This window comes from Penicillium griseofulvum, assembly GCF_001561935.1.
Source record: "Penicillium griseofulvum strain PG3 chromosome Unknown contig_11, whole genome shotgun sequence".
Classification (NCBI taxonomy): Eukaryota; Fungi; Ascomycota; class Eurotiomycetes; order Eurotiales; family Aspergillaceae; genus Penicillium; species Penicillium griseofulvum.
In genome coordinates this window covers 831,015-856,568 of record NW_024467432.1, presented here as the reverse complement: position 1 = coordinate 856,568, position 25,554 = coordinate 831,015, and the positions used below count along the sequence as shown (strand labels likewise).

Here is a 25,554-nt window from a genome sequence, read left to right as displayed (position 1 = left end):
CCTTGCTGCCTTAATGCCTTAATGCCTTGGGGCCTGTAGAATTATGCCTGATATACAAGGCGCAAAGTCCTCAAAACAACCCTAGTTAGTTAACTAACTCATACTTCGCCAACTTCGCCACCTAACTCCCACCAATTGACCTTCACGTTCATCTCGGATCTGAATAAAATTACCGTGATTCAGGAGGCATCAGCTGCTCATAGACGGATATGAGGCCAATCGAGCTCCCAAATCCACTGGCCATGTCTTTGACCCCAATACCCCCGCGGGCCTTATTGACACCCGAATCTGGCTCAACAACCGCCTGCTCAATAACCCAATAACCACCATGTCTAGAAAGAAAGAGATAAAAAGGAAACATGGTTTCCACGTGGAATCATGTCTGCATAAGCATTCGGAATATTTCCTACGCAGTACTACAGAAGCAATTTCGAAGGTTATCATCTCAATCATTTGCCGGAAAGAAAAGGATCATCACAGCTGTGCAAAGCACGACAAGTTCCAATCATGAATATCTCCGCATTCCTATACTTCTTTCATGTTCTATGGGCAGCTCCTGGGTTTGTCCTCTCCCGAGGGATTGGTGCACACGACACCTCACGGTTTAGAGTACATGCCTTGCCCGGCGTTTCGGACCTACCGTCCAGCTGGGCTGGTCGCCTTCCAGTTCCGGAGACAGAGAATGGAAATGAGATATTTTTCTGGCTATTCGAATCAGAAAAACGGGCATACGATGACAATTTGATCAGTTAGTCTAATTTGGGAAAGGACATGCAAAGGTGTTTACTAACAAAAGTGTATAGTTTGGTTCAATGGCGGCCCAGGCTGCTCATCCTTGATAGGTCTGACGACCGGTAATGGACCCATTTCCTTCGATGGCAATTCAACTCGGTTCATTCGCAACCCGCACTCGTGGACAAAGCTGGGCAATGTGCTTTACGTTGATCAGCCCGTCGGCACTGGCTTCTCCACGGCCAGCTTCCCCTACCCGGTCAAGGACAATGGCAGGATAACGACAGACTTTACGCAGTGGCTGCGTGGCTTCTTCGAATACTTCCCGCACCTGCAGTCAAAGCAGATCCATCTGATGGGCGAGTCATATGCAGGAATCTACATACCCTATTTTGCATCGGAGCTTCTCGAAGGCAACAATTCCTTGTCCCTCAACGTGCGTTCGATGTCCCTGGGTGATGGATCTTGGGGAAATGGAGCAGCCATGGCCGCCGTTGCAATGGGCAAATATATCAGGTCACAGCTGGGACTCCTCCAAATCCCCGAAAACGTCCTATCCGTCTTTGATGAGGCAGATAGAACCTGCGGCTTCAACGATGTGCTAGCAAAATCCGCCATATACCCTCCCCAAGCTAAAATCCATATCCCCGGGAACCCAGAGTACTTCAACCTTCGACGTCGAGACCTGACAAATGCCGCCAACGGCGCATGCAACATCTCACCCACAACCCCAGAAGAAGTCCGCACCTCAATATTCAACTCAACCTGCTACGGCCCCTGCGCCACCTTCTCCACAGCAAGTGACTATCTAACAGCCATCTCCACCAATCGTACAACCCGCGGCTGCTTCGACATCTACGACATCTCCCATGACTGCAACGCAGTTTCAGAGCTTCCACTAATGGCAGAATACTTCGGCCGCGCGGACGTGCAGACCGCGCTCCACGTCGAGAACAGCGGACCGTACAGCGCATGCAACTCCACAATCTTAAATACCCTCCTTTCAGCGCCCTCCCCGGTGCCACCGGAGTACTACATCCTCCCGTCTCTTGTTACCAAGCACAACATCTCGCTCCATATCTACTCGGGCGAGTGGGATATGTTGATCAACCACTTTGGCGCGGAACTCTCGCTGCAGAATATGACGTGGCGTGGTGTGCAGGGCTTTGCGCAGAAGCCGACGAAGCCGTTCTTCGCTGATAACGCTGCGCCGTCGAAGACCAAGCAGCTCCTGCTCGAGCATACGCCAGCTGCTACTACACTTTCGACTGCCACTCCCACTGCTGTTGCGGGTACGTGGGCTATGGAGCGTGGCGTGTCGTATCATTTATTCCGAGGGGCTGGTCACAGTATCTTTGTGAATAAGCCGCGTGAAATGTTCTCCTTCGTGAGGGATGTGGTTGTTGCTCGGGGGGGTCTCTGATCATGTGGATCTCGGGATTGAATTTTGGAGTCATCGAAATTGGCGTTGTAAGATTAATTTTTCTTAGAATTGTTTCTATTTTCGAAATTGGGAGCCAAGTCAGTATGCAGTCAAATTGTTCATGCCAAGATCGTAAGGGTAACAGTAAGGGAAGGCTTTCGGACGATGTCGACAAGAATGTTGCATCATATAAGAGAATCACCAAAAGCAATGTGATCTCTGGGTTCAAATAGTGTTTTTTTCGTCATTTGCCATATCTTTTCCGCATAAAATAAAAAAAAATCAAACCAAGTACTTACTACAATATAGTCTTCTCTTCCGGATATATATCCGACCATCTTGATTCAATAGTATACCAATTTGTTTCGGGTGAAGTATTTCATTTGACTTGATAGCTACGAGGAATATCGTGATTTGATTTATACTCAGTTCAAAATAAGCAACAATGCTGTCATATTCAATATCCAAATCGATTTTGTCTCTATAGTAGGCCGTATCCCATCCACAATGATCAAAATGTTAGTAGTTCTCCGTCATAGTGCAACAAGCACATGAATAATCTCACGATGATAAAACTTGTATGTATTAAGAGCAATATTTACTAAAAATTACCTGGGATTTGGTCAACAAGTGTCCATTGGGGGTCACAGTGAGCCAGCATGAGTCATGATGCATCACGATGGAGTCAAAGGTTATACTTAGAAAAATCCATTCAATGTTTCACAATGCCCTTTTCTGCCTTTTTTATCCCCCGACTACAGAACGGACAAGGAATCTAAATAGAATTATATGTGAGAAGAGTACTAAAAAGACTGAAAAGATATCACAGGGTTGCTTATGCGGCCGACGATTCTTGTTGCACATAAATCAACTTCCTGGCGTTGTCGATACTCCGAGAGGATATCGGAGAAATTTCTTGATTCTGTTTTATTACTTCCTTTAGCTACCTCTAGCTGCAACATGTGTATTATCTTGAGATTAGTATGACCCAATATATGCATGTTTGACAATATATACCCTGAAGCGTCATTTACTGGGAGAAGTTCTTTGCAGCCAATTGCTTAAAGGCTTGATCTCCACCTTGATGGGATGGCGTGCTTTCCGTAGCAGTGCGCTCGAGCAATAGCATGATATTCTGAATATATAAAACCCTAGAACACGGATGCCTCGCTGTTAACATAATCAGACTCGTCTTGCAAGAGCATCTTTATTCCCAGCTTGTTTCCAAACTTCCGTGCAGCATGTAGCGCCGTACCAAATTTCCCACCTTTGGCATCGACATCCGCATCCCAATCCAGCAGCACCTTTGCACAGCAGCAATGGCATTCAAAAGGGCACCTGGTCCCTAACAAACCAGAGTAGCACTGCCGCCACGTCTGCCCCATCACTGCCATCAGCGGCGTACCAATACGCTCATTCTGTGCGTTGGTATCTGCACCAGATGAAAGAAGCAACTCCACCGCCTCCGAATTCCCAGCTGCTGCTGCTCCATGTAACGCTGTCCCGTACTCGCCTTCGTCGAGGTCGACATCTGCGCCGTGAGTCAACACACTCCGAACAGCGTTGCCGCTATGCCTGGTAGCGGCGATATACAATAGAGTTTCACCAGACCTGGGATCCCTTGTGTTCGGGAATGCCCCTTGTGTGAGGAGATATGTAAGCATATCCTCAGACTCCCTAGATCTAGAAGAAAAGCATTCGGGAATAAAGCGAGCACAAAGTTCAAGGCATTCAGCAGGCTCCCAGCTCTGTGACTCAAGAATGAGGCGTGCGCAGGCGACACTACCACAACGAATTGCTTCTTTCAAGGCTACTTCAAGGATAGATCTGCTGTATCTAATGTGCTGGAGTAGGATGGCAACCATGTCGGGACACTGCTTTCCAGAGGCAATTGTCAATGGCTCGACATCCTGATTGTCATCAAAGAAAAGCAATGGTTTGAGGCTCAGAAGTGCCCTGATTGTTGGTATCCGGTCTGATGATTGCTCGTGACGCTGTGTTGCAGCAAGAACGGCAGCTTTGATATTCCTAGTTGAAGGGGCATGCTTTGTATTCATGTAATAGATCTTTTCCATATCGCCGTTGGCCGAGGCTTCGATAAAGGCAGATGAATAAAGTTTGCAGTATCATCGAGTATACTGTATCCGCGGCAATCCAATGTTCTCAAGATATCAGCTCCGCCGTGCTTTGCAATATCCGGGATGATCTCGTTGATTTTGCCGGATAAGTCATTTGTATCAGTCCCTCCACAAAGCAAGATCGTAAGGACTTCGATCCAATTTGGCGGGTCACCACGGCTCCCCGAGCAATTTCTGTGCTTCTTGATTCCTTTTATGGCTAGGTCCAATGCCATATTGCCACCTTCGTCCCGAATGTCCACGTCAGCTCCGTTTTGCAGCAAGACTCCAACAACAGAGCTTCTACCTCGCTCTGCGGCCAGCAAAAGAGCGGTGGGCCAATTTTCGAGAACGAAATATTCCAAAATTTGCTTCGAAAACTCCGTGTATCCCTCTGCACAGGCGTATCTGAATGCACCATCGAAGTGTTCAGCTTTGAACCCTGCGAGAAACGCCTCGTGAACCAGCATTGCTGTAATGGCTTTCTTATTGTGAGCCAAACTTGCCTCCATGATAGGCGTAAATGTGTTATGAGATATATATCCCCATGGGTCGTGTTGAAATAGCCGTTTGGCAGTGGAAGCATATCCCCAAAAGCTTGCTGCGAAAAGTGGCGTGCTGGAAAGTTTGTTAAAATCATATTTGTTAAAATCATATTCATTGAAGGCGTCCCATCTGTTACGGCGTAATTTTCCTTCCAGATGGGCGTTTGCACCGTTTTTGAGGAGGATAGAGACGGTGGATTCGTGTCCACTAACGGCGGCGAGATGAAGAGGAGTTGCAACAGGAACCTGATTTCCCCAGGGTCCTCTTAGCCAGAGAATTTTATGCTGAATTTCATCCTGGAGACTTTCGCCCGGCGGTTTTGGTTCTTTAAGAAGGGTGCGAATACCATCAACATTGGCTCCTTTTTGCAGCAGATAGATCACGGTCTGGTTGTGTCCGTTACCTGCAGCAAGACAGAGCGCTGTTTTAGTGTACCTGTAAGCATCGTCCACCCCTATACCTTGGCGAAGAAGGAGTTTGACTATGTCGAGGTGTCCCTTTGCAGAGGCTGCTTGCAATGCATTTCCTAGATCCTTTCCAGGCGCCTTCACATCCGCACGCTCGGCAAGCAAGAACCGAACAATGTCGATGTGGCCTGCATCACAGGCAACCTGAAGTGCATTTCCATTTTTACCACCCGGATCTTCGATGTTTGCTCCTCGATCCAGTAGATACTGAACAACCTCAAGATCCCCTCGTTCCGAATAAACCTGGAGGCACGATCCAAACATATTCCAATGTCTATCAATCTCTGCACCTCGTGACAGCAACACGTCTGCAACATCCAAATGGCCTCCCTCCAAAGCCGCTTGTAGCGGTGTCCCTAGAGTCTGCCGCACAGCATTGATACCTGCTCCGCTGTCCAAGAGAAGCTCCACCACTGGCAAATGTCCCCAAAACGCAGCAATTTGCAATGCGGTGTACGCACATCCACTGTGGTACTCATTTTTGTAATAACCCGCATCCACAGAATCGATGTCAGCCCCCTTGTCTAGTAACATCCTAACCAAAATGGCACTGCCCCTTCGAGCAGCGACTTCAAGTGGACCTAGAATTTCCGGGATGTCCAGGTTACCCGTACCCGTTCTTGTCTCCGGTAGTGCAATCCTCTTTTGCGTAGTGCCTGCTCTGCATAACAGGGGATGGTCACGTCCTTTCAGACTTGCGCCAGCCACAAAGAGTATCTCGACAATGTTTTCATGGCCAGCATACACTGCAGCTTGCACGGCATCACGATACCGGCCTGACTTACCTAACCTAGCGCCGCGCTCAATCAAGAGCCGAACAGCCTTCTCATGTCCATTGAAGGAGGCAGCTTGCAGCGTGTTGCCAAAATAGCCACCGGATCCATTTACAGAAGCTCCGTGTTCCAGGAGCAGCAGCATCATGTCAACATTTCCCAAGGAGGCAGCGGCCTGGAGTGGATCACCCAGCTTCTTGTCTTCGATGTTGGGGTTAACACCTTTCTCCAATAGGTATCTCACAATGTCGAAATGATTCAATATAACAGCCGCCCGTAAGGGAGTCCCAAACCGTCCGCAAGCGTCAAGGTTGGCGCCAGCATCGATGATAAGCTGCACCAGGCCAAGTTTGCGGCTGGCAATAGCGGCGGCGAGGGCATTCCCAAAGTATCCTTTCTCTTCATTAATGCCATCATCGCCATATTCCTGTATCAATCTAGTTGCTTGTCTTGCTTTTCCGCCAGAGAGAGCAACTTGGAGCGGATCAGGCCTAATTTCTGGTGTGAAAACACCGGCCTTGCCACATAGAAGTCCCTCCACAATATCGATATTGCCTTTGAAGCTTGCAGTTTCTATGGCATCATCAAACTGTTTCTGTGTGGTTAATTTGCATCCCTTACCAATGAACAATCTGGCGACCCTGCCATGCCCATTGGCTAGAGCAGCTTGAAGCGGACTCGAGTATTCCGCTTTTCCGGCTAGGGAAGCTTCAGCTGGGGAGAAAGAGGCGCCTTTTTCAAGTAAAATTTGGACAATTTCTTCATTTCCAGCAAAAGATGCTGCTTGCAGTGCACTTCCATATTGAGAGCCGGGGGCATCCACGGCTGCTCCCAGTTCTAGAAGTCTCCGGGTTATCGCGATGTGGCCCCAACGGGCGCACAGGTAAAGTGCCGAAGTACCATGCCTATTGTTTTGATTGACATCCATCGCCGGAGTAATCTCTGAGGATTCAAAAACTTCTTCGAGGCCAAAGCAAGAAACCACAAACAATGGTGATGGTGGCGAGGCGAATGAAGCAGCAAGTTTTCTGTGGAGCGAGTTACTCCAACTAGGTCCCTCCTCAATTGTTAGTGCATCAAGATAATCCAGCCAGTCCTCGAAGTGTTCTTCTTCCGTGAAAAAGCCAAGAAGTGCTGGTTTGATGGCTGCTCTTTGGGGCGATCCGCTGAGCTGCTCTACATGGGCTGGCCAGTGCCAAGTAGCGTAGCTCAAAAGATCAGACTTAATTTCATCCCTTGAGTATAAGTCCAAGCACCTGCTGGCGACAGTTGCATTGGAGTCACCGGTAGAGAACTCAGGTAAAGTCTCGAGGAATCTATGCAAAAATGGTCAGGTTTTTGGTCTGTCTCACGAATCGTGGAAAAAACATACTCTCGGACTGTCGAGTGAACTAGACGAAACGTGTCTTCTTCGTTGTCTATAACCACCAGGTTGCAGCAGTAGTCGCGGATTGACCTTGCTGACACGTGGGATGGCTGACTAGAGGGCATGCCCATAGCAGCCACAAATTCCAAAATCGAGAGCTTTCTTTTCGCGCACAAGAGCCATTGGAAGCTTTGAATTGCCACCCGCCTCGTGCTCCCACTCATTGACTTTATCCGTCTGTAGATAGCCTCGTATGATTGACTGAGAGTTGGAGGAAGCGAGGTCAAGACTTCGCGAATGCTGTCAATATCCTTGACATGCTCTGTGTCGCTGATGCTTTCGAGCTGGAGGGTTACCCAGAGGAACCTAGAATTATCAGCATAAACATCACATAAATAAACGCGGCGTTTGTCTTCAGCTGCTGATATCACAACTTACATCCCTTGTGCGCGTGCCATAAATGCCTCTTTTATCTCCTCTTCAAGCTTCTGTAGTACCGCGGTCGACTCGTCGTGCATAGTAGACCATCTCTTCACGAATTTTTCGACTTCAACTTCTACAAATCGCTTCAGATCTTCGTGATTCGCTTGAGAAGTCACCTCCAAGACTTCTCCTTTCTCGAATGACACTGAAATATCTTCTTCATGCCGACTTGAAACGAAAATCTTGACAATATCTCGACACCGTTGTCGAACCTTCTCAAGAGCCTCAAGGAGAATGCGTCGCTGTTGGGAGCTGCACTCGTCGAGTGCATCAATGACAATTGTAAACGGGGCCACTCGGCCAATTTCACACATGACTTCAACGCATTCTTCCACCGAAAGCGGTACCGGTCTTTCTCCAGTATGTCTCGCTTCTGCTTGTCTTGATTTATATGCTTCCAGCAGGGGGCTTCGGATGCCAAACCCTTTTTCATCTGCTAGAGAAACCTGCTTTAGCAATGATCGAAATATATCTTGAGGGTCAGTTCGTTCCGGCTCTGCAGGGTTCTTAGAACAGAAAAAATGGGCTATTGGCGCTGGCTGAGATGCACCACCAGTCCGTTGACGTAGGTGCCGAATTACAATCGCACTGCCAGCGATTAATCACACAATCAGGTGGTTCAACTCTAGGCATGAAAAGCTTACGCAAGTTTTGTCTTTCCACAGCCCGCTAAATATCATGTTAGCCAGGAATGTAACATACATGTCCCATATACCTGACTGGGGGGCCTGGAGCTTCAGTATACTTACGTATGCCATGTATCCAAAATGTTTCAGAACTACTCGAGTCCCTCCAGGTTACAAAGCGTTGATTATGAGTGAGCCACTCGCCCGAGCCAGATAGTACAGACGCCAGTGCCTCCCTGTAGTGTTGTTGAGCGCGAACAGGGGAAATCCACCTTAGAAGCTCGTTTCTCTCGCTCTCTGGTCATAATCAGCCTTGATATTTCACATATTCTCCGATAAAAGTGAGAAAAGTACCTTTTAGATCACCATGAAGGTCAGATACCTGATCCGTAATCCTAACCAGAGGTTGCTCGAGGTCGACAAGTGTTGCCTTCAGCCTTGTTTGGGTGTTGGCGACGTCATCAGCTCTCGAGGTCACATTTAGGAGCATCGTCCGAATGCCGTGATGGATGTCTTCCACTCCTAATATAATGTCAGAAAGTTGATGAGTTCTCCGCGTTCAACCCACGGACTTTCACTATCAACGAGACCCTTCGAAGCCAGCACCCTCTGCTCCGCAGCCTCCATTTGCTCCACCGATTCCTGAATGGACGCCCGAGACGTCAAGTTCAACGCACGCTCTAAATCTCACAGTCAGTTCATATGTACGTTCTACAAATCATATGTTGACTCAACTCACTGATGCGCGAAGAATCATGATGCCTCTTAGCCCTGCAAATAAAGCCCAAGATAACGGAATACAATTTCACCATTTCCCTTTCCAAGCCCAGTCTTCCTTCAGTGGTTTTGTTACCATGCCGGATGAACAGAGCCTCAAGAATCCCACATCGGGCTATCAACCCTGTAGCCTTCTCCAGGCCCTCAACAATGACACCAAAAGCTTCAAACCCAGAGAAGGTCAACTGCAGCAAGAAACGCACACCGGCCCATGGCAACGCGGCGTGGACAGGATCATACTGAACCGCGACATCAACTACCGTCATGAATTTCTCAACATATGCCGCAATCTTGGCGCATACATCACGGATGATGAGCTCCTTCCCCCCGATGCTGATTGTGGTCCATTTATCCCGCGTGCAGCGGTCACGATGTCTTTCGAGTGCCAGGAGAATATCGTTTAGAGCCTGTTTCGTGTCTGTAGATGAGGTGTTTTGTAATTTGAAGATGCGCTGGTCCTTTTCGGGGAGTGTTGACAGGGCAAGGGCCCATAGTGAGGAGGTTTGTGGTGTTGTCATGAGTACTAAGTATCTTTCAATGTGCCCGGTCTCTCAAGAACATACGTCTATCGAGTGGTGTGTGAGAAATATCATATTTTAGGATGAAATAGAGTCATTTATACGAGGGGCAAGGGAAAAATAGGAGGTTCAGCTGGCAATTGAGGCTGAGCGGGGTACTTCAGATGGGGGCCTATTTAGTTATATTATTATTAAACATAACAATCCTACAATTCATTAAAGGTGAATCTGCCTTGATCTAGAGCTTTCCTAAAGCTAGTAAAACATGCAAATCAATATTGAGTTCTAACACGATATAAATAGCCCAGGTACACTACGTCATGTGGATTTCCCCGCATAATATGGGGTAAAACTATCAGCCCATTGACTTGACTTGACTTGACTCTTTCTCTTTCTATTTCTCTTTCTCTTTCTCTTTCCCCTCTTTCTCTCTTCCTCTCTACACATCTCATATCTCACATCTTTCACAATGACAAAAGGATTCGCAACCATCGCTCCCGAATGCGAGGAAGTATTCGACGAGGTCAAAGGAACTGACAACCTTAACTACGTCATTTACGCAGCCTCCGCACACGACAAGAAGATCACTGTCGCTGAGTCCGGCAAATACAAGGACTACGATGAGTTCCTCTCCCACTTCAAGGAAGACACTCCCCGATACGCTGTCGTGAAACTCACCTACGACTCTCCCGTCGGCGATGGCCAGCGAAGCAAGCTAGCCTTTATCACATGGTACGTAGAGACACCCTGTATTACATCAACCTGGCTATTCGGGAGATGGTCTGATGCTCGTCGAAAGATACCTGGTACTGACTATTGGATTTGTCTGTAGGGTGCCCGAGACTGCAGGAATTCATGATAAATCTTACTACACCTCGAACAAAGATCACATCTTCTATGCCCTCCAGGATATCAGTCTCCATGTTCTGGCACATTCCAAGACCGAGCTGGCCCATGCCGCAAGTACGTACTCTATAATTACCCGTGAACTATTGACCCCATGACTAGTATGGTTGTACTCGAAACTGACCTTCCGGTTTTTTTTCCACTTAGTCCTGGGGAAGTTCAAGGCTCTCTAGAAGAGTCTTTGGTTTGCAAACCTTCTTCGTGAATCTGAAAACCGCTGTGTGAAGGACGACTCACAGATCAAGGGTAGTATGTTATACTAGACACCATATTTCGTATCAATATCTCTTACATATTTACAATTGTTCAACTCGATTCATATATTAATGCCGTAATGCCTGATTCTTAGCGTCGTTCTTGATGGCGCCGCTTTATACGATGTAATGTCAAAGGTTATACGGAGTATGTACTCGAAAAAGTTCGATTCAGCCTTTCCTGCCTCATAAGACATGTTAACAGAATGGTGTTTAAAAAGACAACTAAAAAGACCACTTAAAAGACATCACAATGCCGCATAACCGGCCCACTTATTCTCATAAATCATTTATATACAAAAGAAGGGGGGGGGGGGAGTGACCTTCGTACTATAAATTGACTTATTCAAACAATTCGAAGGCTCGGGGTTGTACGTATGAACTGGAAGCTTATGGTAAATAAACATCATTTCATTTGAGATCTATTCTAACAAAGTCCAGTTCTTCCATGGAAAAACAGAATACAAATCGAGGGTAGAATTGCCAGAACAGAGCTGGTGTTACAAAAAACCACCAGAGTAACGTTGCTGGTATGCACGATAGGCTCATGATCATAATCATAAGATGCAACAAAAAAAGGAGCATGCACGCAATCATGACGCATAGAGAAAACGAGTTCTCTGACATAGAGCGTAAAACAATTTCATAGTCGCTTAGCGACGGAAAAACGGGGCTTGATTCGAGGACAGAAGCGAGTCAGCACGCTGGAAGACATCGCCCTCAAAGAATTTGTCACTATATGCGCTCGCAGGTGTCGACGGGACAGTGGCCTGCGCAGCAGGGCCGAGTGCCGCACTCAGCGGAGTGGCAGGGACGGTGACTGATTGCGGGGGCATCATCATGTTGTGTTGGAAAGAGGGGTTGTTGGTGAGGGCGGATGTTGAGACGGAGGTTTGATGGTGTTGCAGGTGTGAGGTCTGTAGCGGGGGGCCGTACAGAGCAGTGGGAGCAGGATGACGATCCGGGTCTGCGAGGTAAGCCCAAGGAGATACCTCGATTAAGCGGCCTGCTTCCCGGCTTGCCTTTTGAACTGGGCGTAGGAGGATGACGACGTCGGCAGGTAGAAGTTGCATACTTTTCAACTCGCGCATCTCATTCACTAAGTCGACGAACGACTGCATGAATGATTTGCATAGCTGCCAGAACTCGCGTTGGTTGCGGAGCCCGCCGCCTGGTTCTTTGATTTTCATAGTCGAAAGACGCAGCCCCAGGGCATCTGAAACTTCCAGGCAAAATTGACACCTACGGATGAGGTTGTTCCAGAGGATTTGAATTCCATCGGAATCTCGTGATTGTTGAGCAGCTTCTAAGCACCTTATGAATTGTCGACGGGCCAGTGGAAGTGCCCCGTATGCGGCATGGTATGTAGCGGTCAGCTGATGGAAGATCTTTTCGAATATTCGCTCCTCTTCGTTTTCGTCCAGTCCAGTCAGTGTGTTGACCCGGGGAGCCACAGGAATAGGCATAGGGGGAAAGCTTTCGCCTGAGCGAGGAGTTGCCAACGGGTGTGGCATAGATGTGTTGACCATGTTTGATCTGCTGCTCGAGCGACTGCGTGCGTACGTGGAAAAACCAGGGGAGCTGGTGCTAGCCTGGTTGGAAGTCATAGTCATAGGGTATTGAGGGTGTCGAATTGTGGTGTCACTTCGCAATCGTCGTGTGGGCGGGGTGGGATCTCTCGTTGGAGTGACCAGTGAGATCTGAGATCGGTCTGGGACCGAGGGGAGTGGGTTGCTTGGGCCAACCAAGCGCTTTCCAGCAGAGCCACGTCTGTGGACGGTCCTGAGTGGAACTTTGAGAATAATGCATGCATTCCGTAACTCCACCAGGCTGCCAAACATTGTTAGCATCAGCGATCGTACATAGCGCGGATCGCCGTTGGAAACGATCTTAGCAACGTTGTTGCGTAGCTGCGTGCCAACGTGAATGTAGGCGGCAATGCACGTCCCGCATTCACGTCTGACTGTTTCTGTAACTGATGCGATTGATTCTGGGTCATTGAGCAAAGTATTTGATGCTTTGTCGAGAGCATCGTTGAGTTGGTTGACATGTAAAGAAGCGTTGGAAAAGACAAGTTCAAGACTGTGGCGCCTGGTGTCATCATGCTTGATCACGTTGATCAACTTATCGATATGGGAATGAACTTGAGCGAGGGCAAACAGAATGCCTTTTGCACTCTTGATTATCGGTTGGTCACAACCACGTTCACCCTTATGTTCAGGTAGACTAGACATCCGATTGACCCAACCATCTCGCGGACGCCGACGCTCTCTTGGGCTGGTGGGGCTTGGAGGAGTACTGTCATTTGTGGCTATTGGCTCTGCGGTTTGACGCGGTCGAAGCACAGATCCATGGCTGAGACCCCGTAGATGGCTGTTCCGGTACGGACGTGTCTCATCCAACGTACCTAGGTCTGTATTTTTGCGAGTGATTAGTCCCATTCTTTTGCTACGTGCAACAGATGATCCTTGAATTATGCCCTCACTATTACTCCGATTGCGCTCGTTGACAGAATGAGGCGCTACGCCGGGTCTTTGGAGACCAGGCATGTGGTACGTAGCGCCTTGTTGTCCAGAGGCCATGCGATAGTGTGATTTTAATGGGATTGGAGGTGCACGTGATATCGATGGAGACCGAGATGAACTTGCTGAGCCATCACCAGTGCTGGGAATTACTGGAAATCTACCACTCAAATTCCGCTTTGAAGGTATTGGTGTTGGTACCGGTTTAGCCTCGAAAGTACCATCACTGTGTTGACACCAAGGGTTAGCTTAGAACAACCTCAGGATCGGAACGTGAGAGGGACAAACCTTGAATCAGCAATAATTTCTGGCTCGGGTGTACTCGTCTGTTGTCGCGCTTTCATAAGGAATCTCTTGAGTTTGGTTGTGGCTGCAACTTCTTTCTCGTTGTCGGTCATCACAGACGGTGTCGTCTCGTTCTCGGTTTCCTCCAGAATGTCACGCAAAGGCTTTCGCAGAGGATTCCCAACACATTTGAAAATTTGAAGTTTATGCATCTCAGAAAGGCCAGCTGGGAGGTCAGTCAGGCGATTTTGCATCATTGACAGAACTCGCAATGATTTCAATTTGCTGATCTCATTTGGTAACTCCTTAATTTTATTTCGGCTTAAATCAAGAATTTCGAGTAATGGTAGTTTGTAAACCTAGCAAGCAGAGTTAACACAACGCATGCACAAAGAAATTCGTCATCATACATACTCCTTTTGGGAATTCACGGAAGTTGTTCGCTCTGATGTTGAGATAGCGTAGATGCGAGCACTCTGCGAAGCGGTATGGGATATGGAAGAGTTGATTGTTCGACAGAGACAGCCTTTATAGTAATCAGTATAGTTCAGACCAATGATGCCGTAGCCTAGGAACAGGCAACACAAGAGTTGGTTATGACAGTTCAAAGCAAGACTCCAACGTACCGTTCAACCTCATCTTTTATCAAGTCAACGACTGGTTCCGGGATCCTGGCAATGCGTGAATGGCCAAGGTCAATGGTCAGCTTAGGCTTGACCACATCTGTGACAGCCTCACTGCCTGCGAGGGAACGCTTAGTATCTTGAATACCACTTTCCACAGCATGTCGTGCTAGCTCGATAGTTTCCTCGGGGCTAAGTGTTTTCAGTCCAGCCTGTTGCTTGCCAGTGGTCTCCAAAGCATCTCCTAAAGCAGTGCTTGGTCGACTTCCCTCGTCAAGATACGAAGGGTCATCGCCTTGTGACGCCAGGAAGCTACCTGACTCCGGGGTTCCATTTTCCATTTCATCTTCGTCTGTATCGCTGCGGTTCAAGCGCAGCCCACGTACTATGTCTTCGGAACGAATCGTTGAGGATGTCATGGCTAATAAAAGCCCGAAAGTTTATCGATCCGGCACAACCAAGGTAGCACTTTGGTTGATGAAGTGATTACTGCCGAAAATCAGGATAAGGTCCAGATGTAATAACCATTACCATATGAACAGGCTTCGGGCACCTGCGCAAAGCATCGTTGATTGTGATTAAGTTGGAGGGGTGTGCTATCTCGACGTTGGATTGGGAAACCGAACTCAAGGCCGTTGAGGTGGAAGTGGAGGAAGATGGATCGGAAGCGCGAGGTGAGAAAACAGTCGGGTATCGTGTGGTCAGATTCGGAGTTGACTTGTTCAAGACCAGGCGAAATGTTTCAATGAAACCTCTCCCAGAGGATGACAATCGCGGGTGCGATAAAGCTATTGGCCACAATGGAGATTTAGCAGGTCGAAGAATGTTGTTATCGAAGCAAGAAATGTCTTAATGTAAGACCATGAATAGTCAACAATGAAGTCTTGTTCCTGGAATGAAGGGAATCGGAGACATTCAAGTTGGGCGAGGCTGGAAATCTTCTGATTGGGTGAAACAAGGCCCAAACACCGGACCTCCGCAGTTCTGCGCGACTCCGTCTGCGTCACTGTATCGAAAATATTAGGACTTTGTTAAAAGTGATATGTAGCTTAAGGATTATGTACTAAAATGAGAAGTGAATTGACCAAGAATGCATGTGCTATCGCGGAAATAGAGCTAGGGAAGTACATCCAGCAGAACAGATCAGATAATATACATAGACCATCAATATGAAAGACTAGGGGACGAAAAAACTCCTGGAAAAGGAGGCGTAGCATAATGGCGTTCGAGTCCATTCCAACATCTCAGACTCTTACTGAGTGACTGCCTCTGTTTCTTCGGCTCCAATCTCACTTGACTCAGTAGTCTCTCCTAGATCCGGTGCACCGCTAAGAGCTGATTTCCGCTGATCCTGGACAAGAGACGTTTCCCGGGCCCAGGCAACCCATTTGTCGTACTGCTCGCTCTCCATCTTCATACCAATGTCCATGTATGATGGTCCAAACTCTGCGCCATATGCCGCGGCTTCTTCCGCAGCCACCCGACGTTGAATGTCCTCCTGCAACCGAAGTCGGTAGAATTCTCGTCGAGCAATATCGTAGGCGGTACTCTTGTTCATATCCGGGACGTTATTCAAAAGCCACAACTGTCGCTGGACAACACTAGTACCGGAAAAGAAACAGATTAACATTGAAAGAATCTTCACTTAAGAACAGCAGAAGCATTAGAGACGAAACATTGGAAAACACACCTTTCACCATCTAACCGCTTCCCTGGTTGCTGAATGCGGCTCCAATCATAGTGTTCAAAGTCCTTGCCAGTGCTCTCAAGAAGCACACGGGGCCGGGCAAGTTCCCATGGGTGATCGCGGAAGAATTGAGTTCTCAATTGATCTTCCTCATATTTGAGCTCGACAGGTTGGAAAAGTCGGCTGGGCTTCTTGGGCTTCCTGCGCTTCTCTTGAACTTGGAAGACGACCTGCGGCTTCGATGACCCATCGACGGTCTTCATCCGCTGCTGGACAAGCTCATGCTGGGGAGGGCGGGTACGGATGAGGGTTTCAGCAGGAGGGATCTCGCCGACCACATTAACCCATTGGGGCAGTTTCTTGGTCTTTCCACTGGCGAATTGGTTGAGTGCTGTCTGTCGCACCCGGAGGGCTGTGAGGTTGATTTTGCCCATGACAGTCGGATACAGCCGGTAGCTGAAATAACTTGAAATAAATAAAAAAAGAATTGAGATGCGACTGGAGACCGCAAATCAAGAGACAATATATGCGCTACAGGGGACGAGGTGGTTGATGCGGCAGCAAAAAAGATGGGATTGGCAAAGCGCGGCTCCGATTGGTCGAGGAGTGGACTCCGCCAGCCAGAAAGTGCAGGCCGTTCATCTTCAGAAAAACACACCTACGTCTTCCCAATCCTATCCCCCGCCCCTTTTGTCTGCTTTTTACGCCCAGAAAGTAGACGGCTCTCTCTTGTGCGAGTGGCAAAGGGCTTTCTCTTGGATGCGGCCTACCTAATGCCACGATGTCTGTTATCTCATGCCTCATCCAAATAGGTCCCCCAGCTCGCCAAGCCTGCGAATTCACCCCAAGCAGGCCTTGGATGAGCTTCCTCTCTTTCGACAAACCTCAATGCCTCTCTCGAAACCCCCTTCTCACAATTCCTCGGTCCGAAGACTCTATCCGCGTCGTCCTCGCCCGTCCGTCGCGTCAATAGCAGATATTTTTGTCGGCTCGCTGGTTCTGGCAAGCTTCTGCCACGAACACTCGCCGAGTCGTCGGGGGTTGTCGACAGTAGCCTGGGGTGCCTCGGATCATAATTTCCAAAAAATTCAGAGCAAAGGCGCCACTGCTCGCAGACAGCTACCACCCCGACGACAGCCAGAGTATTCAAGCTCAAGGTTTCATCTGTCGCAACCGAAAAGATTGATCAGCAACGGATTGGCACGTACGAATGACGATAATACAGAGGAGTATAATATTGAGACCGAGTCACGGGAGGAGAGGGAAACAGAAGACAACGACTATATACCATTGTGGCCCGCAAAGAATGCGGACGTGGAATCGCGAGTCCGTTCTGAAAGATTTGATTTTACATATGATTTCGACCGCAAAATAGAGATAACAGAACACACCAAATCCGATATCGACGTCAACATCGACCCCAAATTGCCGGACAAACATCCCCGCCAATCCTTCCCATCATGGTTGCATCCCGAAAAGGAGAAACATCTCTCTACCTCAAAGCTATACGAAAAGTCCCTGGCAGGTTATGATTGGGAGGAAGCAGTGAATGCCGTAGCGCCATATTCACGTTATACAAAACCAAAACCACAAAAAGAAGAGTCGCACGATCAAATGGAAATCCACTCGGTTGAGAAGCTTGTCAGAACGCTGTGGGAAGAGCCATACCCATCCACTCAATATCTGTTCCGATTATACAGAGACCTTCCTGCCCCAGGGGTAGCTTTACTTTCGAAACGCACCCGCGGTGCTCTTTTGCGTCTGTTCGCTCATCCTCGAGATCGACGATGGGTAGATGCTCGTCGCTACTTGGCATTGGTAGACGATATGGTAGCTGCTCGACTTCCTCTATCCCGCTCACTCTGGTCTTCCGCGATACATCTTTCTGGCCGTGCCAATGGCAAAGTTTTGAAACGAGATTTGATCCGAGCCGTGGGCATGTGGCAGAAGATGGAGCATGTCGCTGGAGTGAAGGCTGACGAGGTAGTCTTCAACATCCTGTTCGATATCGCAATCAAAGCTGGTGCATTCAAAGTTGCTGATCGCCTGGAGGAGGAAATGACTGAGCGCGGTCTGAGCTTTTCACGGTGTGGAAAGACATCCAAAATCTATTATTTTGGAATGATTCGGGATGTTGAAGGTATTCGAGAGACTTTTGACGAGTTTGTGAAATCTGGAGAGATCGTAGACACAGTTGTCATGAACTGCCTCATTGCCTCTTTCCTTCGGGCAGGCGACATCCAAACTGCAGAGCAGCTCTATGCACGCATGTTGGCGAAACAATCAAGCAATACGAAATCCCTTTCGCATTCGGACGATGGATCTAACCGTCACATTGGGGGTTCAAATCTGAGTTATGACATGCCCCAATATCGGGAAAGAGCTCGAAAGTTGGGCCGCGTATTGAAGAAGTCGTCAGCACTCAAGGACAAATTTCCGGAATACCACCGTGCTCTCCAGGATTCTCTTTCCATTGCACCTGACACGCGAACTTTCTATATCTTCCTACGACACTACGCCTACAACACTGGCCAGCTCGATAGCTTCATGGCTGTCATTCGTGACATGGAGAAGACTTTTGCCGTCCCACCACGTGCTATAATCTATCTCTTCCTCTTTGAAGGGTTCGCTCTTCATGGTCGGAGGAAAAAGCAGTGGAGTGCGGAAAACCTTCGGTTGACATGGCATGCATATATCCGGGCTCTGCGCGACTCGAATACAAGACTTCGTGGATTAAACTTGAACAACCGAAAGATGAAGTGGGAGAACCCACTGGCTAAGAGCGTGACAATCGATGTCGAAGAGCCACCAGTGACCGATTCTCCCAACGGGCTGTACATGGCTCTCCCAACAGTGGATTCGGCTGGGAATCCACAGGGACCGGAGCAAACTGCTGAGGGTTCTGCAATGGGTGATTGTCAAGACAATGAACAAGACGCAAGGCCTAAACTGGATGAGAAAGAAGATGAATCCACGGAAATAGAGGAACTTGATGTAGATGAGGTCTTCAACCCTCGCTTGCAGTTCCCCGGCGAAGCAGAGCAAGAAGAACACTGGGACCCCGAGCAACGTCTCGAAAATGGCCTTTTTGTTGGACGTCGGATGATCACGGTTATCCTGCAAGCATTTGGAACATGCTGTGGCCCCAAAGAAGTCCTCGAGGTGTGGTTGCAACTTGAGCGGCTTTGGCATCCGCAGCAGCGCAAAGCGGTTGATGTTTTTGCCATCAAAGAAGAGCTTGATAAACAGATGTCTAGGGATCCGCATCGGAACCGCTGAACAAGAAAGAAGAGCAGCTGAAAGTTGGATTCAGCATTTGTACATTATTTTCCATATAGATTTGCCATATACCGACTCTTTCTAGCGTGTCTTTGGCGCAAATGTATTATTTCACATGAAAATCCATATCAAGCTTTGTAGACTCTAGTTTCCTACACCTAGTCTTTCCAAGGTTGCGCAAAAGTGAATCAAATTGAAGTCCAATCAATCCTAAAAAGGAAGGAACAGGTCTCCACGTGACATCGCGTTCTGCGACGCGGTTGAAGACTGAATCTTCTTCTTCTACTACACTTTCACCTACCACTTTCAACTTATCTATTTCTGCTATGAGTTACAATGGATCATAATCCGGCGGTGACGCGCCAAATAGCTAATATGCAATGGGTCTTGAAACATAGCTTCAAAAAGAATAATTTTCGGTGAGTGGACGAACTAGAGAGGAGCCCTGGAGAGTCAGTTTGCTTACTCCACCACGTAGTCCACTTCAACGAGAAGTAATCTCCTCCGTCATAGAAGGGCACGACGTCTTCCTCCAAGCATGCACTTCGTTTGGAAAGAGCTTGTGTTATCAGCTGCCTGCAGTTCTCAAAGATTGGGGACGTGAGTGTTTAACATCTCTTATTCTCAATAATGGACTAGTCTGATTTCAATATATCCAGTGACCGTCGTCGTTTGTCCACTTCTCTCGTTGATGGTAAGTATGGTTCTAGACAGTTTGCAATCAAGCAGCTAATCCCTGGCAGACAGATCAAGTTAATGCATTGAAAGCTCTTGGTATACCAGTCGCTACGATCAATTCTAACACTACCCGTGAGGAGAGGCAGCGGGTTTTCGAGGATATGCTTTGCGGCCACCCAAGTACACGGCTTCTTTATGTCACACCGGAGCTGTGCCAGACAGACAACTTCCGCCGCCGCCTGCTGATAGTTCACAAGCAAGGTCAGCTCATTCGGGTGGCCATTGATGAGGCGCATTGCATAAGTGAATGGGGCCATGACTTCCGCCCAGCTTACAAAGAGCTTGGTTGGTTCAGAAGGAACCTTGTCAATCCCACTGTTCCAATCACTGCGTTGACAGCGACAGCGACGCCCCGGGTCCGCTCGGACATGATCGATATCTTGGGGCTGGATCTTGAGAATCTCCGGCTATTCAACACTCCGTCGGACCGACCAAATATTCACTACGAGGTACGATATCTTGCAGACTTCGCTGGTGACAACGATGGCGCAGAAAAGAGCCAGCTGCAAAACCTGCTGAGGTGGCTTCAGGGTATCCAAACGCGACGGGAGGCCCGACTTGGCAGTAGAGTAGCGCTGCTCCCTCCAATGTCAGGAATCGTATATGTCGGGACCCGAGCTATGGCTGAGCATCTTGCCAGCCGGTTAACCCAATCCTCGGACGAGATGGTCACAGCCGTGGCATACCACGCCGGCGTGGAAGCCAGCAAGCGCGCACATATTCAATCAACGTGGAAGTCATTTCAGCCAATCCAGTCAGCCGATGGGGGAAAGACACCTGCTTTCTCCATTATTGTGGCAACGAATGCCTTCGGTATGGGAATCGACAATCCAGATGTCCGCTTTGTCGTGCATTGGACACCACCGCGAAGTTTCGAGAGCTTCGTTCAAGAGTCGGGGCGTGCAGGTCGCGACGGCCGCGCCGCTACCTCACTTGTCTACTATGGAATTCAAGAGAGAAACTTCATAGAGACTATGATCCATCGCGATACAGAATCTCACCGTGCGCACTGCCCTGAAAATCGAGAGGCCAAGCTTGAAAGCTTCGGCAAGGTCATTCGGTACTGTGAGAGTATTAGGAGGTGTAGACATGAATTGATCAAAGAGTTCTTTGGTGATTTCGAGCTGGAAGAAATGGGGTCCCAGCTGCCAGCCAGGGAGGGTGTGTCTGTTACGACCTCATCCCCTTGCGACTTCGCCTGCGACTTTTGCAAAGAGGGTCGTGTCGGGTTGGCAAAGCGCCGGGAGAAGATGGCTTCTGAGACACAGATGGCTCTCCTATACGCGGATTTCGACTGATATAATCCAGGGATCTTCTGTTTGATCATGCTGTACATTTTAGTGTTTTCTTTATTTTTCTTGTCATTTTGTTACTTCCCCCATGTTTTTTGCTTGCATTTCTGAGGCGACGACAGCATGCACGGCGCAAGGGGAGGGATTCTTTTTATACTTCACATATACCAAAAAAGACAGACATGGAATCCAAAATCCGAACCGCTCAGGAATCAGTGGTCGCTTCTAAAGAGTTTAGCCACAGCGAGAAATTCACTGTCAATAATCAAGCCTTTTATTATTCACACAATTATCAAGTTTACCAGGTATGGAAATAGGCAAATGGAAAAGGTTAGAACAAGCTGCTAGAATTTCCTTAGCAAGACAAAGAGATCATAAAAAGATCATCGAAAAGAAATCGCTTTGTGCCCTCGTTTTTGTAACGACCAGGACATGCTTTTGTTGCCGTAGTTATCAAATGGATTGCGACTGGACAGTAGAAGGCACAATATTAACCCACCAAAACAAACTCTGGCTTATAGGCCAGGGGGTGGAGGGACCTGCAATTGATATATCAGTGATCAGAAGTAGCATCGATTATATGCGAACAACGTACCGCGCCGTACCCACCGCCACCTGCACCAGGAGGTGGAGGCGGCGGGGATCCTGAGCCAGGGGGTGGAGGAGGGGCCTCGCCAGCCGGAGCAGCTGGAGCAGCTGGAGCAGTGCCATCTGCCTGCTGCTGGGCGGCGGCCATTTGCTGATAGTACTGGTAGTATGCGACATAGTTCTGATATCCGCCGTAGGCAGCATATGGGTCGGCAGTACCGTAGTACTGGGCGTACTGGGCACTGTAGTCAGCGGTAGTGGGGGTTGCAGCACCAGGGGAAGCAACGGCAGCAGCAGAAGCCTGGCCGGCAGGGCTAGCAGAGGAAGGATTGTACTGCTGGCGATTGTTGTAGCCGCCGTATCCACCGCCTCCTTGGTAGCGGTCACCACGATCACCACGATCACCACCACGGTTACCGTATCCACCATAGTTGTGCTGGGGTGGGCTCTCCTTGAAACGCTGGTATTGTTCCTTGACATTGGTTAGAAGGTCCTCGCAAAGCTCCTTTGCTTGCTGGACATCGTTGGCGTCAGGACCACTTGAAAGACTGTCAGTAGAAGCTCATCGGTGTGACAGAAATGAGCGAGGCGAAAAAAAGCGAGTGGAAAACGAAGTCAGTAAGAAAATAAATGATAACTCACGCCACATGAAGGAACATCGGTTCGTCACTTTCACGACCAGTGCTCGATTCGATAAATCCAGAGCCACGGCCCTTTATCTGAACACGGCAACGAGTCTGCTGTTGGATGTGCTTCACATAAGCACCACCCTGTCCGACGACTTGAGCGCGCAAGTTGAAACCGGGGATTGGCTCAAGATTGATTGGGATGCGCTCATCCGGCCATTTGCGCTGTAGGTAATTAGCCAATTTCGTACATGGTATACCGATAAAGGAAAAGAACTGTCTCATACACGGCCATACTCATCCCGCTCAACCTGTTGCTCGGGTTCCCGACGGCGGAAACGTCGCTCGTCAACCAGGTTCGGAAGTTCTTTTAGCATCAGGGTATTAATCATGGCGACTGCCTTCTCCAGGCCTTCCTTGTTGGTGCTGGTCACATGTAGGTAAAGGGGAGGGTTCTGAATCAGAATAATCAGCACTTTGAGCTCCTCAGTCTTTAGGGGGCATTCCTTACCGCAGCAGTCGCCATGTTCTTGTCGGGGTAATAGTTTCCTCGGGTGGTCACATCTTGAAGGAAAAAAAAAGTGAGTGAAACCTTCTTTGCCTAAAGTTGAAAATATAAAAGGAAATCGTACCGGCACCGGTTTCATCTTGAATCTATAAGTCAGGCAGCGGAGGTCAGCAGATGCAAAAGAGGGAGGGCTGGATGCTATTTTTTAGTGAAGGGTGAGCTTCATCCTAGTCCGAAAGAAGAGAGAAGGACGAGAAAGCAAGATTCAAAAAACCCCAATCTTCTAGGAGAAACATGGCTGGAATACCAGCAAGTGACAAGGGGGATAATTACCATCTTCTGAGTAGATCCCTTGGTCAAGGTGTACCGATTGCGCAGATCGTTAATCTCAATGTCCTTGATGTAGTCTCCATCTGCGACGTAGATTTCGGCATTCAACTTCGCTGCGCCCTCGGCAGATGGGGACTGGGAGTTCTCTGTCGCGTTGTCGGCCTTTTCGACAATGTTAGAAGGTGGGGAGGAATAATCGAAGTGATTGTATATTCACAGAGCGGATTGGAGGGACATCAACATGTTGAATACCCTTTTTCGCCTGAAGCTGCGCGTTAATCTTGGCTGCTGCTGCCGCTGTAAAGACCACAATGATTAGCGACAAATTTCAATTTATAATATTGTATGAACCCAAGTGTAACTTACCTGCGGCGGCGGCCGGATCCACTGCCGATGTCTTTGCTGGAGCGTCTGGGGCAGGGCTGCGACTCAGTGGGCGACTCAGCGGACTACGACTGCGGGCCGACTCCGACTGGCGGTTGGAGGGAGATCGAGAGCGTCGGTCAAAGCGGGATCGCCGGGGCTCAGGTTCAGTTTGGTCAAAGCGAGATCGCTTCACTCGGCGTTCATCGTCCGCCATGGTGAAGGGTGGGTGGAGTGAAGAAGAAAAGCAAAGGTCGGGGAAAAGAAGCTCAAAAAGGTCCAGATCAATCGCGGGAAGGAAGGAGTTTCAAAGGCGGAGGGGAGCGCAGCCAACAAACAAAGCCACCAAAGCGAAAATTGAGGGGATTTTGAGTAATTGAAAAGCTCAAAGTGACAAGAAGAGCCAGGAATATTAAATATTTCTTATTTCCAAGAGCTGATCCAGTTTTCTAGCAAATCCCTTTGGCCATGTTGAAGATTGAAGGTCACGTGGTAAGGTATCACGTGTCTTTATCACCCGCAGATACGCTACACCGCTTTAGATCTAGCTTTGCTATGAGTCAGCAGGCGGTCGCCGAGGTCGGCCGACCAAAAAGAATATCCCCGGGGCGAATCTGGTGAATCATCGCACAACCCATTCACATTACTTGAACTCCTCATGGCTTTCAGGCGCCCATTGACGCTGTCCCTGGGGTCAGCGTCGCAGCTGTCATCTGCTGCAGCTACTGCTCGCTCTCGTGTTGCTACGCTTCCCCGATTCACCTCTATTCGTGCATCATCGAGCTCAACTTCAGCTCTTGCCTACAAGGCATTGCACCGTCGGTCTCCTCTGCCATTGCCGGTCTCCGATGCTTCCCCTCAATGGGATGCTCCGACCGCCGTCTCCTCCATTCTCTATGAGACCCCCGTGGCCCCTACCAACCCCCCCAAGCGGCACATCCTGAACTGCCTCGTGCAGAACGAGCCCGGTGTGCTGTCTCGTGTGTCCGGTATCCTGGCCGCCCGTGGCTTCAACATCGACAGTCTGGTGGTGTGCAACACCGAGGTTGAGGATCTCTCGCGCATGACTATTGTGCTGCAGGGCCAGGATGGTGTCGTCGAGCAGGCTCGCCGTCAGCTAGACGATCTCGTCCCCGTCTGGGCTGTGTTGGACTACACCGACTCTGCTCTTGTGCAGCGTGAGCTTCTTCTGGCTAAGGTCTCTATCCTTGGTCCTGAGTTCTTCGAGGAGCTTCTCCAGCACCACCGCGAGATCACTACCTCGCCCGACTCCCCGGACCACAAGCACCATAGCCTTGACCACACCGCCCAGCAATACCACCCCCGTCACCTTCCCCAGAGTCAGGCTTTGCGTCACAAGCACGAGCACTTGGATGCCATTACCCGCCTGACTCACCAGTTCGGCGGCAAGGTCCTGGATATCAGCACTAACAACTGCATTGTCGAGGTGTAAGTATTTTCTCTATCCTGACTCCTACTTTTTGATCATAATTGACTCATTCGCCCTTTTACAGCTCTGCCAAGCCTTCCCGTATCGACTCTTTCCTCAAGCTGATCGGTCCCTTCGGTATTCTCGAGTCCACCCGGACTGGTCTGATGGCCCTTCCTCGCTCTCCTCTGGGTGAGCCCAACGAGGAGATCGAGAAGGATGCTGCCGACGTTGTCGATGCCAGCACCCTGCCCCCTGGCTAAGCTATATATTGATTTCCAACTCAAAAACTTACA

The 25,554-nt window shown here is 48.9% G+C and overlaps 9 protein-coding genes across 9 annotated transcripts; 5 read left to right on the top strand and 4 right to left on the bottom strand.

The window, feature by feature from the left end:
• Nucleotides 1-507: 507 nt before the first annotated feature.
• cp9 (putative serine carboxypeptidase) lies at nt 508-2,155 on the top strand (the record flags this gene model as incomplete). The annotated part of the gene is made up of 2 exons (XM_040796553.1): nt 508-748; nt 804-2,155. 2 exons carry the CDS (start codon nt 508-510, stop codon nt 2,153-2,155), a joined length of 1,593 nt encoding a protein of 530 aa, XP_040651091.1.
• A 1,151-nt stretch (nt 2,156-3,306) lies between these two features.
• Nucleotides 3,307-9,828, bottom strand: PGRI_088380 (uncharacterized protein; the record flags this gene model as incomplete). Its single annotated transcript, XM_040796552.1, has 9 exons — nt 3,307-4,247; nt 4,295-7,374; nt 7,431-7,790; nt 7,863-8,495; nt 8,552-8,576; nt 8,657-8,830; nt 8,888-9,055; nt 9,106-9,213; nt 9,273-9,828. The coding sequence occupies 9 exons, from the start codon at nt 9,826-9,828 to the stop codon at nt 3,307-3,309; spliced, it is 6,045 nt and encodes a 2,014-aa protein (XP_040651090.1).
• A 469-nt stretch (nt 9,829-10,297) lies between these two features.
• PGRI_088370 (actin-binding ADF family protein) lies at nt 10,298-10,907 on the top strand (the record flags this gene model as incomplete). The annotated part of the gene is made up of 3 exons (XM_040796551.1): nt 10,298-10,560; nt 10,661-10,791; nt 10,837-10,907. The coding sequence occupies 3 exons, from the start codon at nt 10,298-10,300 to the stop codon at nt 10,905-10,907; spliced, it is 465 nt and encodes a 154-aa protein (XP_040651089.1).
• A 734-nt stretch (nt 10,908-11,641) lies between these two features.
• Nucleotides 11,642-14,837, bottom strand: PGRI_088360 (uncharacterized protein; the record flags this gene model as incomplete). The annotated part of the gene is made up of 4 exons (XM_040796550.1): nt 11,642-13,736; nt 13,799-14,154; nt 14,210-14,321; nt 14,422-14,837. 4 exons carry the CDS (start codon nt 14,835-14,837, stop codon nt 11,642-11,644), a joined length of 2,979 nt encoding a protein of 992 aa, XP_040651088.1.
• An 833-nt stretch (nt 14,838-15,670) lies between these two features.
• rsm25 (mitochondrial 37S ribosomal protein mS23) lies at nt 15,671-16,539 on the bottom strand (the record flags this gene model as incomplete). The annotated part of the gene is made up of 2 exons (XM_040796549.1): nt 15,671-16,019; nt 16,109-16,539. The coding sequence occupies 2 exons, from the start codon at nt 16,537-16,539 to the stop codon at nt 15,671-15,673; spliced, it is 780 nt and encodes a 259-aa protein (XP_040651087.1).
• A 454-nt stretch (nt 16,540-16,993) lies between these two features.
• PGRI_088340 (pentatricopeptide repeat protein) lies at nt 16,994-19,384 on the top strand (the record flags this gene model as incomplete). Its single annotated transcript, XM_040796548.1, has 1 exon — nt 16,994-19,384. One exon carries the CDS (start codon nt 16,994-16,996, stop codon nt 19,382-19,384), a length of 2,391 nt encoding a protein of 796 aa, XP_040651086.1.
• Nucleotides 19,385-20,075: 691 nt separating this feature from the next.
• On the top strand, nt 20,076-21,420 carry PGRI_088330 (putative RecQ family helicase RecQ; the record flags this gene model as incomplete). Its single annotated transcript, XM_040796547.1, has 2 exons — nt 20,076-20,078; nt 20,128-21,420. The coding sequence occupies 2 exons, from the start codon at nt 20,076-20,078 to the stop codon at nt 21,418-21,420; spliced, it is 1,296 nt and encodes a 431-aa protein (XP_040651085.1).
• A 509-nt stretch (nt 21,421-21,929) lies between these two features.
• Nucleotides 21,930-24,046, bottom strand: PGRI_088320 (KH domain-containing protein; the record flags this gene model as incomplete). The annotated part of the gene is made up of 9 exons (XM_040796546.1): nt 21,930-21,953; nt 22,010-22,541; nt 22,645-22,853; nt 22,916-23,083; nt 23,140-23,192; nt 23,261-23,282; nt 23,470-23,628; nt 23,684-23,763; nt 23,833-24,046. The coding sequence occupies 9 exons, from the start codon at nt 24,044-24,046 to the stop codon at nt 21,930-21,932; spliced, it is 1,461 nt and encodes a 486-aa protein (XP_040651084.1).
• A 251-nt stretch (nt 24,047-24,297) lies between these two features.
• PGRI_088310 (acetolactate synthase regulatory subunit) lies at nt 24,298-25,521 on the top strand (the record flags this gene model as incomplete). The annotated part of the gene is made up of 3 exons (XM_040796545.1): nt 24,298-24,326; nt 24,397-25,278; nt 25,344-25,521. The coding sequence occupies 3 exons, from the start codon at nt 24,298-24,300 to the stop codon at nt 25,519-25,521; spliced, it is 1,089 nt and encodes a 362-aa protein (XP_040651083.1).
• Between the last annotated feature and the right edge of the window lie 33 nt (nt 25,522-25,554).